The sequence below is a fragment of the Heterodontus francisci genome, chromosome 1 (genome assembly GCF_036365525.1).
Source record: "Heterodontus francisci isolate sHetFra1 chromosome 1, sHetFra1.hap1, whole genome shotgun sequence".
Classification (NCBI taxonomy): domain Eukaryota; kingdom Metazoa; phylum Chordata; class Chondrichthyes; order Heterodontiformes; family Heterodontidae; genus Heterodontus; species Heterodontus francisci.
The window spans coordinates 109,193,735-109,207,740 of NC_090371.1; the positions used below are offsets into that span (position 1 = coordinate 109,193,735).

Sequence of the window (14,006 nt, forward strand, 5' to 3'; positions counted from 1 at the left end):
CCTATGATTTATCTTAAGTGCCATTTTAAGTTGTCAACATCTCTCATTACTATACTATTTATTGACATGGCTCTGATAAATTACACAGCAGCATGAGCATTAGCATTGTGAAGCAGCTGAGCAGTTCCATTTGCTCAACGCAGCTGCAGGTTTTGCCCTAAACTATTCAGGAAAAATGTATGAAACTTTCAGAAAATATGATGGTGATCTTAGAATTTTCACATATTTATCCATACTATATGATCCTCAAATACATGCCATGTACCTAAATTGGTAATATCGTAATGGAGTCACAGCCTGGTTAAAATTAAGTCATCCATAACAACCAATTGGAGACCACCAGTGGAAAGTGTTATTTATTTTTCAAGGGGCAGGGCAACATCATGACTGGATTAACACATTTCAATGATCTGCAAAACCTAGGTGCAAAGTTTAACTTTAAAACAGGCAAGTTACAGTGCAACACATGGACTCCACATTCAGCAGAACACTTACTGGACTCGATGCCTCTCCTATTTTCTGTTCTGCTACTCTTAGATTTGATTTAAAAGTGCCATTTTCAGGATCCAATTCCACAGCTTTTTTGTAATAGGTGATTGCTTCTGAATGTTTATTCAAAGAAGTCAATGCCAAACTGGAAAAAATATAATAATTACTACTGGTATAGGATGTTAAATTGTAGGCAGTTAATTTTATAAATTTAGTTACAAAATCAAAGAATACAAAAGCTTTAAAATGCACACTGCAATGCAAGACAATACAGACAGTGATTGGGACACAACCTATGGCCCCGGTGACCATTACCCAGTGAACTGTAAGTACGTGTGAGCACCAAGCTCTCAATTGATGTGATCTCTCTCTTTGCCCCATTTAACACAATCAGTGTGCCAATTTTCACAATCAGGTCTTGCACATGAAGAATGCTGTTTTGGTGAAGTATTGGAGGGCTACTGGCATCTCATCTCATCAGTAATTGTTGACATGCAGTTAATGTGGGCAAGCATAGAATTAACTTTATAAATTCTTTAGTTTTTTTTTAAAGATACTTTTCTTAAACGAATTTGAAAGATATAATTACATACCCCATCCTTCCATAAGCCTTGCTATAGTCTGGGTCAATGGCTATTGCTCGCTTGCAGTCCTGTATTGCTGCAGTATAATTATTTAGTTTGCTCTGAGCAGCAGCCCTAAACAAATTAGATTACAATTTTTAGTGTACGAACTCTATTAAAAGCAAAGTCAGGTTATATCATATTCCAAAGTTGGATGGAAAAATGAAAGCACTATGTGCTGAAAGTACTGGCCAACGATCTAGGTTTTAGTACTTACTAAACTTTAAATAAAGAGGCTGTTGCTGAGTCACATTTTTGAAATAGTTTGCAACACGAGGCACCATGATCACACACAACAGGTAAAAGCTAGCAAAAATCTAACTAAGCTGCTTCGGCACAATCTTCTCCAAATATTGTAGTGACCAATAGTTTGAATGGTAAATTTGTTATTAAATAAAAAGGAAGCAATCAGCCAACACACACAATAGATCCGTGACATAGAATTATTACAAATGTATACTGAGATACTTGCTAAACATCGTTTGATTGGATTACATCATTTTTAGAGGATCACCAAATCTAAAAATCAAAATTATTTATTATATAGATAAACTGAAGATGAAAATTATTAACTGGTACTACCTAGAATGGAGATTAACTAACTTCACAGTAACCTATCCAGTAACCTGAACATACTCTTGCCAATCATGACATTATATAGTGCCATTGAAATATAATACCCATTTAATGAAGGCAAGCCAACATTGGACTTAACAGTCAATACCTTATACAATAAAACTCAATGGAAATACACCAAGTCTTGATATGCACAACATAAAAATGATAAAAATTCAAGTTTTATTAAAGTAATCGCCATTTCAATAATATACAACAGATGCTATGGAGTGAATGAAAAGCTTTGACTCAATCTCGGGGTTCCTTTGGCATTGAAATAGGAGAGGGAGAAGATAATTCTCTGTGTTATATGTAGTGAAACTCAAAATATGTTCAAAAAGAACATTTAAAATGTTACTTAAAGCACTAGAGAAGTCTTCTCCCTGGATCTGCTGAATTGTAGCTTTACAATTCTCTTCCTCATAACACTTATTCCAATTTTACTTTGGCAAATTTAACTAGATTGAAACATATACATAATACAAAAAAAAGTAGAAAGAATTACCGGTTACAAAAGTAAACTGCACTATTTGGATCCAACTCAATTGCTTGAGTGTAAGAATCTACAGCAGCTCTGTAGTTCTCCTCTTTGATATAGTTGTTGCCTAGAATATTTAAACAAATACAAATTGCAAGTTATAGGCAATCATTCATTTTTGTTTGAAATGTGCTCCAGCACCTAGTTTTGTACTTTGAATTTGATACTTTTTCTAATTCTGTAACAATAACAAATTTTAAAAACTGTAACCTCAAACATTCAGTTTACATCTAAGAGGCTCACTACAGATGGACATTAGTAAATGTCACTTTGTTTTTCTACATTTTTTAAAAAACAGTATCACTCCACTATCATTTTCAGTTATTGTTCAGTTATTTATTTTGCCGTTTCTGCTAATTTTCACTCATGTCCTGAAAGTGCTTATTCCCTGCCGGGGTACATTTTCACAATTGACACCAGCCTCACCTAACTGCCCATTCTTTGAGAGTTTCAACAACCTATTTGACTATAAGAGCCAGGCTTGGGCTTTAGCTGATGTCTATTTGTCCAACTGAGGCTTTAGGTAGTGATCACGAGTGGAAACTGCAGCTGTTTTTCTCCTCCTTAAGAATCACCAAACCCATGGTAGCATCTCTATTACTGCTCCTGCTGAGATTATCTAATTCAGCATGACCAGCACTGCATCTGCATCTCAATTCTGCATGGCTCAGTTGTCCCTGTCATGAGAGAAGCGAGATCTACATTTCAATTATTGATTTCTTAATCTGTCATAGGAAATAAGGAATCATTCTTAACATAGCAATATCATTATGCTTTTGGCAGGAAAATAATTTGGTCAACCTACCCTCCTTCTCACCAGGTTTCTTTCTCTGATTCTATAACTGAATCTGAATTACCACTCATAATTCATCCAGTTCATTTTTACTCCCAAGGTAATCGATTCAACATTTCTACTGCTCTCTTACTCAAAAATGATTTCTAAATTTCATATTTCCTTTGATACCCTGATCAAACTAGGTCTCCTAGTCCTCGAATCCTATGCCTCCAACAGTAAAGCTTTCCTGGATCTAATTTACTTTGTTCCCTGTTTCATTGTTCTGCCAAATATCATTACCCAGCTGAGACTGGACAACCTGTTTTCATATTGACCATTTATGCAACACTTGAGTTTGCGGCATTTATTGCTGATTATGAGAGCTCTAGACCTTGTTCTTCCATTTCTTAGATAGCTGTTACTCAAACATTTGTCACTTCGATCTTCACTGTCTTTCTCTTAAGCAAAGCAGAATATTTTTGTTCATACGGTGTTATTTTATTCTATATTTCAACTTAATGTCAACCTATTTGTAATATTCTCTGACACATTGTTCCATACAAGAGGAGCTCTACAAAAATGTAAGCCATTATATTTTACAATTTTTTTTCTGTATTTTTGAAATTTAAATAACTTGCATTTATACGGCAGCTTTATCGCAGACAAATGCCCCAAGTCACTTCACAGGAGCATCAAAAGAAAATGTGGCACCAAGCCATATAAGGAGATATTAACAGTGGCTATAAGCTTGATAAAAGAGGTAACTTTTAAGTAGTGCCTTAAAAGAGGAAAGTAAGAGAGAGGAGAAGCTAAGGGAGGGAATGCCAGAGTTTATCGCCTAGTAGCTGAAGGCACAGCCGCCAATAATAGAGCGATGAAAATCAGGGATGTGGAAGAGGCCAGAATTTGATGAGTGCAAAGATCTGAGAGTTTTGTGAGGCTGACGGAGGTTACAGAGATAGGATTGGTTGAGGCCATGGAGAGATTTGAAACACAGGGTGAAACACAGACCAACACTCTGGTTAGGAACACAGCAGGGTTAATGTTTCATGTAGGACCCTTCATCAGAAGGTCATAACCTAAACATCAACCTGTCATATGCTGATTGACCTGACAGATTAAAAAAAAGTTTTCTTTCCCAAGCATAAAATATACATTAAAACAGAAGTAAAATAAAAATAGCACACAATGAGATATAGATAAAGAGGACTGGGTGATAGTAGATTAGCACATACACATTTCATCTTGGAGGTTAAAGTCAATCTAGGCAGACAAGGCAAAAGTATCCTCAATTACAAGGTCCCCAAGTCAATTTCCACACTCAATTCATCCCCTTATAGAAATTTTAAAAAGGATAATAAAGCAATGTAAAAGGGTAGGGCCATAGTGCAGGAGACCAGCAATACTGCAAAAACAAACCAGATGGTGACATAAGTCACAAAGTACAGATTACACAATGGCAACTTTGGATCTTAAAGACCTGAAGATAAGACCAGAATGAAAGACTGATGGATGCTAGGAGGTCCAATGTTTTGAGATTCTGTGAGCAAGTTGTTAGATAAGACTGTGCACCCAGTCTTGATTTAATTTCCATGGGGATGTAGGGACAAGGGATAGGATGCAGGAGATCAGAGAGAGCAAAAATGTTCAGCGAATACACTAAATATATTTCATAATATATATTATGAATAGCTTTAAGAGTAGATAAAAGGGGAAAATTGTTCAGTGTGATGTCCCTAACATTAACGGACAAACACAAGATGGTTAAAATATCAGAAAAGACTTGTATTTAAAAATCACCTGATCACATTACAAATGTTCCAAAAGGCTTCACATATAATGAAATGTAACAATGGGGAAAGAATAAAGGATATTTTTGAAAACTGATTAAAGCAAAAATCAATTTAAAAAAGCAGAACAAAATGGAGGGGAAAATTAAAATGTGCAAACACTGACTTATTTCCCTGCAGTATGCCGAGTGTCTTCCATTTATAATGTCTACCCAAGCACAACAACTTTTAATATGAATGGTCACATTTATCTCTCATTTTCTAAAGCAGTAGGTATTGCCACAGGATAATCTAAGCATGTTTTCTTTTATGTTATGTAATTTTAAAGCAATGTTTTCCAAGGTGGCCTGTTATACGTGTATAGGGGAGGCGGTGGCGTAGTGGTATTGTCACTGGACTATTAACCCAGGGTATTGCTCTGGGGACATGGGTTCAAATCCCACCACAGCAGAAGGTGGAATCTGAATTCAATTAATAAATCTGGAATTAAAAAGCTAGTCTAATGATGGCCATGAAACCAGTCGATTGTTGTAAAAACCCATCTGGTTCACTAATGTCCTTCAGGGAAGGAAATCTTCTGTCCTTACCTGGTCTGGCCTACATGTGACTCCAGACCCACAGCAATGTGGTTGACTCTTATATGCCCTCTGAAATGGCCTAGCAAGCCACTCAGTTGGCAGCTCACTGCCACCTTCTCAAGGGCAATTAGGGATGGGCAATAAATGCTGGCCTGGCCAGCGACGCCCACATCCCATGAATGAATAAAAAAAAACAAAGGCAGTTATTAAATATGCCAGCTGCAATGAAAATGATTTTGCAGAAGACCAGGGGACAGAAGATAGGGCCTGAAGGATAAAAAGTCTTGTAACAGCTTTGCCTTCTTCCCTGTCATGTCTATCCCCTCCTCTTCCACTTGGCGCTCATTAAGGTAAAAGAATAGCAATGATGGGAAATTAACTTTTTCCATTTTGCACACCTAGTGTCAGCATGATGTGCTCCCTATTAGGTATTGAATAAGAGCGATGCAGAATAAAGTTACTTGTTCTAACAATATGTTTTAATCCTAATTTAGGACAACATCCCTCTTCTACTTGACTTTCCCATTTCCCACACCAGCCAACCACATTGTTTTAATGTGTTAAGGCCATCTGGGATGACCTGTTTTTACAGGACCTCTGGCATCTGGTCTTGAAAATCTGGCAAGTGTACTTTGGGGTTTGTGCTGGCTGAGCATGACCTTTGTTGGATCTCGCATTACAAATGCTGCTTTCCCATTCTTTGTTAATTGGTCTTAAAAACTGCACAGGACACCTTTTTATTATTTTAAAAGATGAGTTCTCTCAAATGTTATTTTACAGGTTGAATGTGGGCAGTTTTATGTTCTCTGCAAGCCTACTCTCATACTCTATTTACTTGCTGTCATGTGCATCCAGACATATGTTTTTCTAATCTCCTCCAGTACCAGTTGTGGTATTAACATCTTAAATCTACAGCATTTACCAAGTTTTTTTGTGATCTACATAAAGAAACCTGTTAACAAATACAATACACCACCCCCACCCCTGGCTGGAGGTGCAGGGAAATGTACCGATTTCTGACCGTTTAATCAAGTTTAAACACCAATTACATTTGAGAAGATAATTTTAATATTTTAACATTTCAAAATGACAGTTCCTTAAAAACAGTAAGTTGCAACAAACACTAGCATCTGTTACCCCTGAGCAATTCTATCAGCTTAATAAAAATACGTGACCATTTTGAGCACTATGATTAAGCATTAATGACACACAATAACTACTCCTATACACAAAAAATAAATACCTTCATTTTTTAAGTGTTCAGCTCTAATTACATCTTGTGCAGATGGAGTAAAGTCTGATGGAGAGTTCCATATCAATTCCTTCTAGAAGAAAAAGTATATTGAACAAATTTTGTCACTGAATTTTTTTAGTTCAATGGCATTCTAATGAGCAGAGGATTCTCAATTGCAAATTATGTTACCTTGAAACAACCTATTGGGAACTCAAATCATGCTGCATATTTAGAATGCTCTTCCTCCATATGTTAGAACACAAAACAAAATTAAGAGAAGTTTTCCATTTTATAAGTATTCACCCCACCCTCACTCTCTTGAACATACTGACTCTTGTTAGGGTTTGGCTCCAGAGATGGCAATAGCAGCCCTTCAATATCGTGTCCAAATGGCCATCCTTCATGTGAGAATGTATATTGAGTGTTGGCAGGCTATTTTACCATGCAGGACATGACAGCAAGTTCCATCATGTTCAGGCCAAAAATCCACAAATGTTACTCAGATCAACAGGGTGGCCTGGGTAGTGATCAGCAGCAGGAACTCTGGCTGATTTTACTAGCCAAGGGCTATGAAGGTCAGTTGTCAGGTGCCAAATGTTTCTCCAGCTAGGATCAAATAACTCAGCATAAAAAGATAATTATACCCATGCCTTTCCAGTCCGCATGGCTTAGTGTTATGGCAGGTGTTGCTTTTATCCACTACAACCTCTAAACTTGCAGCAAAATGTTTCAGGTTTTGGTAGGGAAAGTTTCTGAACTTAAATAATGGCAATAATTGATATGAATTTTCTTAGCTAAAGACTCTTTATAGATTTTACTGAAAAATAAGCATTTTACTACACAAAAAAAGGATTTTGAGACAATGAACTACCTCAATTCATGTAAACATTAGCCAACAGGTAAAAAATGCTCAGATGAGCATTCAGGCTTGGGCTGATAAGTGGCAAGGAACATTCATGCCACAAAAGTGCCAGGCAATGACCATCTCCAACAAGAGAGAATCCAACCATCTCCTCTTGACATTCAACGGCATTACTATCACTGAAACCCCCACCCTTAACATCCTGGGTTACCACTGACCAGAAACTTAACTGGACCAGTCATATAAATACTGTTACTACAAGACTATGAGGAAGTTGGATGGCCACTTGAGAGAAACACACTTGCAGGGCTACGGGGATCAAGCCGGGGAGTGGGACTGACAGCATAGCTCTGTGGAGAGCTGGCATGGACTCGATGGGTCGAATGGCCTCCTTCTGTAAATGATTCTACGACTCCTTGAGTAAAAGGTTTTATAGTAACAAAATCATGAAATCCACTATGATATGTAAAACTAAATTCTGGAAATGCACGGCAGTTCAATTTGCATCTAAAAAAACAAAACAAAGTTTCAGGTAGGCATCCTTCATCAAAACTTCAGAGTTCACTTTTTTCCCCAGATACTAAAGGACTTACTATACATTGAAAGTGTTTAACAATGTTTTTCCATATTTGTTAGGCTTATGGTTTATGCACCATGGAATGAATTTAGAAGAGTTACTGAGCTAACATCAGACAAATGGTTGAAATGATTCCAAGTCCAACAGGAGATAAATTAGCAATTATAACACCACGATTCAAAAGCATGCTAGGATACTGACTCTATCAAGGTTACTCAAGGATTATGTACTACTGGGTGATGCCTTTGTGCTTGGTTGAATAAGAAAATGATTACTTAATAGGTCATTCACCAAACATTATGAAACAAGAGGCACAATCCATTTTGTCCAGTACGGGTAAGAACATTCAGTAATATGCTTTGAATATTAAACATATTTTACAATCTTAATGCTTGTGATTTTAAATTAACAGCAATAACATGTCCTTATATAGTGCCTTTAATGTAATTAAACATCCCAAGGCACTTCACAGAGGCATTACAAAACAAAATATGACACTGAGCCACCTAAGGAGATATTAAGTCAGATGACCAAAAGCTTGGTCAAAGAGGTAGGTCTTAAAGATTAAAGGAGGAAAGTCAGGTAGAGAGGCAAAGATATTTACATTGGGAATTCCAGAGCTTAGGGCCTAGGCAACTGAAGGCAGTGGAAAGATTAAAAATGGGAATGCTCAAGAGAATTTGAGGACTGCAGACATCCAGGAGGGCCTCTCAGAGGATGGTGAATCTCTGGAATTCTCTACCTCAGAGTTGTGGAGGCTAGGTCACAAAATGTATTTAAGGAGGTAGACAGATTTTTGAAATCTCGGGGAGGCGAGGGTTATGCGGAGCAGGCCCGAAAGAGGTGTTGAGGCCCGGGACAGATCAGCCATGATCTTATTGAATGGTGGGGCAGGCTTCGGGGGCTGAATGGCCTACTCCTGCTCCTATTTCTTATGTTCTTATGTAAAGGGCAGTTCAAAACTTGCATTATTCTATAGCTGAGGAGACAAGTGCATGACCTGGTTCCAGATCTCTGCTTTATAATAAGCTGCTATGTTGTGTGAAGAACACATTAGGGGCAATTTTTATAATCCCCCTGATGGTGGGATGTCTCAGCTTCTGGGAGCACTTTTTGAGAAATTGCAGGCATGCTTCCTGTGATTTTCTTTCAGTTAAAATGAAAGGATGGGGGATTGGAGGAAACTCACCCACAAATTCCTGATGTGTGCTCCTAAATAGGCAGACTTCCCACCAGAAGTGTGCATTTGTAAAATCAGCCCTGTTGAATCCATTTGTCCTCCAGTTGTCTCTGGAGGTACCATGCATTGGTTAACCCATTCTGACAGTCTAGCTGAGACATGAAACTAATTTTTGGAATTGCACCCACATTACTATGGTATATCAATGTACCTCTTACCCACAATTATGATTAGATTCCTCTTAAAAATGTATTTAGACTCACCTCAGTAATGGCTGCAGAAAATATCTCTGTTAAAGGAGGTGAGACTGCCAAATGGATATCCTGTGAACTTATTTTGAAGACATTTTCCAAGCACTGCATGGCAACTGGAAAAAAAAATCTCATTAATACTTGTTAGGCAAAATTAGACCTGAAGAAATGTCCCTGTGGAATGGCTTTTTTTTTTTTTACACAATGCATTTCCAAAACATAATCTACATTGCAGACAATAGGTATTACTATTAAAGCATTCAATTGCTTGGAGTATCAAAATGCTGCTGTGGTTAAGTAAAGGCCATTGAATAATTATAATTGATAAGCTTATAATTGTTAATTTGGATCATCAAAACATGAGGACCTATTTTCCTTTGCAGCCCATCCAATTTCCTGATGAGAACATAGTGCTAGCGGCACTAAAATCAGACAGACTCACCATACCAAGATCTCATGATAGGCTCACCAGACACAATCCTCAGGTAGGCCACAAAAGAGGCATTCAGCAAAGGAGCTGAGTGATTTCCCACTCTTCCTGCTTTACAGCACCCTCAGCCACTAATGAGGCTCTATACTGTGATGGTTTGGGACGCTTGCTGCTGTTTATTTTATTTATTTATTTTTTATTTATTTAGAGATACAGCACTGAAACAGGCCCTTCGGCCCACCGAGTCTGTGCCGACCAACCACCCATTTTATATTTATCCTACATTAACCCCATATTCCCTACCACATCCCCACCATTCTCCTATCACCTACCTACACTATGGGCAATTTACAATGGCCAATTTACCTATCAACCTGCAAGTCTTTGGCTGTGGGAAGAAACTGGAGCACCCGGCGGAAACCCATGCGGTCACATGGTGAACTTGCAAACTCCGTACAGGCAGTACCCAGAACTGAACCCGGGTCGCTGGAGCTGTGAGGCTGCGGTGCTAACCACTGCGCCACCGTTGTGATCAGGCAAGCTGCGCAATTGCAATGCCAACCACCAGCCCAATTACAGCAACTAACCAAATTGGCCCCATCGTTAATAAAAATTGTGTCCTTTTACCCTGCACTCATTAAAATGCGTTGCGCTTGCGTTGAAACTTCCTAATGCTGTAGTCAGGCTGTATCCTGAATACTGCATCCAGTTCTAGTCACCAAGAAATGCAAGAAACGTTCAAGTGCTGAAGCTGAGAATCCAATTTAGAAAGAGTGACTAAGTAAGTGAAATTGTAGTGCTCCTTTGTATAAAAAGCTCAGCTCCATTGGTACAACAGCTTTAAAAATGTTCCTTAAGCTTTATTCTAAAGAAAAACATATAAATCTCAAATTTTTTTTCCAATGGAGAAGAGGGGGAAGAGACAGAAGTGAGTTAGAGATTTATTTTAGCTTAGCTCCAGAACTATTTTGCTCCTGGTAATATCTTCAATAATTCCCAAGGTTAGATATGCCACAGGCCTCTGGTCCAGCGGTAATCTTACCAAGTGGCCTATGCATATCTTAGGATGAGTATCAGAGCACAAATTTAGTGACACTTGAATTATAAGCTTACAGCCTGCTGACAGAAAATGCGGTTCCCGGAGTGGGGGGGGGGTGGTTTGCTGGAGGGATGAGAGAGGAATACTCAGGTTGTTTGGATTATGGGAACAGGAGAAGTGGCAGAATTATCAGAAGCAGGGGAGATGTAAAAGTTCATTAGCTTTTGGAGTCAATGTCTTGGTTAATACAGACAACTTGTGTTCTTGCGCCTGCTCCCTCAAGAATCCTGTGCTAACTAAAAGTCAACTTTAGGTTTCAAGCCTCTTGCTCCCAACAGCTCACCCAATCCCTGATTATGGCAGAGATTCCATGGATGTAGAATGCTGTGGTCCTGGGTATAGCACAGGCTTTGTGCACAGTAAGGCAGCCCCCTAATGCACCAATAATATACTTTAGCCCTTAAACTGAGAAAGCCACACCCTCTCCCATAGTGGTGCTATTTCTTTAAATTTCACACAAACTGCCTGTGGGACCTCAGTTTGTCGATTTGCTCTTACTAGTCTTGTATTCCAGAATCAGCCAATAAATCTATACTTTTAACAGAATCACTTCAGAGAAGACGATTCAGCTGGTCAATAAACATGACTTTTATTCCACAATCTGGAGCTGGATACTAATTGAGGCCTCTGAAGTAAAACACAGCATGATGCTAACCTACTGAACTATCCAGGATCAATTAAATAAACCCTGGAATTAAAGAAGGCTCTCCTGGGTCCCCTTTTCTCAACATTCACATTCTGGGACGGCACAGTGGTGAGCACCGCATCCTCACAGCTCCAGCGACCTGGGTTCGGTTCTGGGTACTGACTGTGCGGAGTTTGCAAGTTCTCCCTGTGACCGCGTGGGTTTCCGCCGGGTGCTCCAGTTTCCTCCCACAGACAAAGACTTGCAGGGTTGATAGGTAAATTGGCCATTGTAAATTGCCCCTAGTGTAGGTAGGTGATAGGAGAATGGTGAGGATGTAGTAAGGAATATGGAATTGATGTAGGATTAGTATTAATGGGTGGTTGTTGATCGGCACAGACTTAGTGGGCCAAAGGGCCTGTTTCAGTACTGTATCTCTCTCTCTCTATTCCACCTGACCCCAAATGCGAACATATCCCAGTATCCCCCAATACTACCAGACTGATCCCTTCAACGCACAAAAACTCCCTTCACAGATTTGATGTGCTTGTTACCACTCTCCCCAGCTTGCAATTCTTGTACTCACTCATCTCAGTGCTACAAAACCCTCTAACCTCCTTACCCAATGCTCACAAATACCAAGACATGTCCCAGTCTCTCAAATCTCTTTCTCTAGCATTCCAAGAATGTGAGGATCCTGCTCCCAATGTTCCAACACATTGTTACCCTTCAAAATAACACTGGACCCCAACATCCCATTCCAGTACTCCCAGTCCCTGTTCACAATGCCCAGGGACATCTTCAATGATAGAATCTATTACCCATGACACTGACCTGTCATAATACTGCTGACACAGTAAGTAATACCATGGGAGATCAGTTAGTGTATAGAAACCACACATACAAAACAGAAGCACACTCCAAGTAACCTCAGCAAGTGAGTACAGAGACAGGCTAAAGGAAAATGTCTTTATTTGAACAAGTGATTCCTATTATTTGGAATGTTTTCAAAGGTTTTAAGCACGTACCTCAACTCAGACAAAACACAAAGTTAAGAATTCCTGCCTACCATAGAAATGATCTCATCATACACATTGCAGTCATAATAAGGTGAAAGGTGACCAAGCACCATGTGGAAGGGTCTGAACAACAAAGTTAGGAAATCTCTGTAGACTTGGTTAAAGTGCTGAATGTTAAGTCAGTCTTGATGGGAAAAATTGTATCCCTTATAATAATGTAGCCAGATGCAACTGTGCAGACACACATGCTCCCCAATACAAAAAGGGAAGGTGCATTTAGGGATAACTAGTCATGCTGCACATTGACAAAAAAGGCAGAGGAGAAACAGGTGACTTTCCCTATATGGCAAGGTTCTGGGAATAGAAGGAAGAAAAGATTGAAGGACAGTTTCTGAGAGCAGCACCTTCTACAGCCAGAGAGCAGGCTATTCTAGATCTGATAATGTGGAACGAGACAGGATTAATTAATGACCTCAGAGTAAAGGCACCTCTAGGTAGCAGTGATCACATGATTGAATTTCGCATTCAGGTTGAGGGTGAAAAGAGTGAATCTAAGACTAGTGTTTTAAACTTAAATCAGGGTAATTATGAGTGTTTGAAGACAGAACTGGCTAAAGTATACTGGGAAATTAGGTTAAGGGATAGGTCAGTAGAGATGCAATGGCAGACATTTAAGGAGATATTTCATATAACTCAGCAAAGATACATTCCAGTGAGAAAGACTCTAGAAGGACGCACTATCCATGGCGAACGAAGGAAAAGATAGTATCAAATTGAAAGAAAATGATACAATTCAGTGAAGAGTAGTGGTGGCAGGTCACAAATTTGGACAGAATGTAAAAAACAAAATGACTAAAAGAATAACGAGAGAGAAATTAGAGTACGAGAGAAAGCTAGCTAGAAATATAAAAAAGGATAGTAAGAGTTTCTACAGGTATTTAAAAAGGAAAAGAGTGAGTGAGTGTTGGTCTGCTAGTGTGCGTGTCTGGGGAGTTAATAATGGAAAATAAGGAAATGGCAGAGGAATTGAACAGATTTTGTGCATCAGTCTTCACTGTAGAGGATACAAATAACATCCCAGAAATAACTGTGAATCAAGAGTTAAAAGGGAGGAACTTAAAGCGATTACCATCACCAGGGAAAGGATACTGAGAAAATTATTAGAACGAAAAGTTGACAGGTCCCCAGGTCCTGATGGACTTTATCCGAAGGTCTTAAATGAAGTGGCTGCTGAGATAGTGGATGGTTCTGGAAAGGTCCCATCAGATTGAAAAATAGCAAATGTAACTCTGCCATTCAAGAAAGGAGGAAGATAGAAAAC

At 38.9% G+C, this 14,006-nt stretch overlaps 1 protein-coding gene across 5 annotated transcripts in view; it reads right to left on the minus strand.

Moving 5' to 3' along the window:
• LOC137371536 (small glutamine-rich tetratricopeptide repeat-containing protein beta-like) overlaps window positions 1-14,006 on the minus strand; it is a 58,984-nt gene that overhangs the window by 24,905 nt on the left and 20,073 nt on the right. For 2 of the 5 annotated variants that reach the window (XM_068034335.1, XM_068034314.1), the window contains exons 3-7: window positions 9,525-9,628; window positions 6,652-6,730; window positions 2,233-2,332; window positions 1,083-1,187; window positions 496-634 (exon numbers count right to left, since the gene is read on the minus strand). In XM_068034335.1, coding sequence (XP_067890436.1) covers window positions 496-634; window positions 1,083-1,187; window positions 2,233-2,332; window positions 6,652-6,730; window positions 9,525-9,628 — 527 coding nt within the window. Of the gene's footprint in view, window positions 1-495; window positions 635-1,082; window positions 1,188-2,232; window positions 2,333-6,651; window positions 6,734-9,524; window positions 9,629-14,006 lie in introns of all 5 variants that reach the window. The other 3 variants (XM_068034324.1, XM_068034304.1, XM_068034344.1) reach the window with 2 other exon arrangements.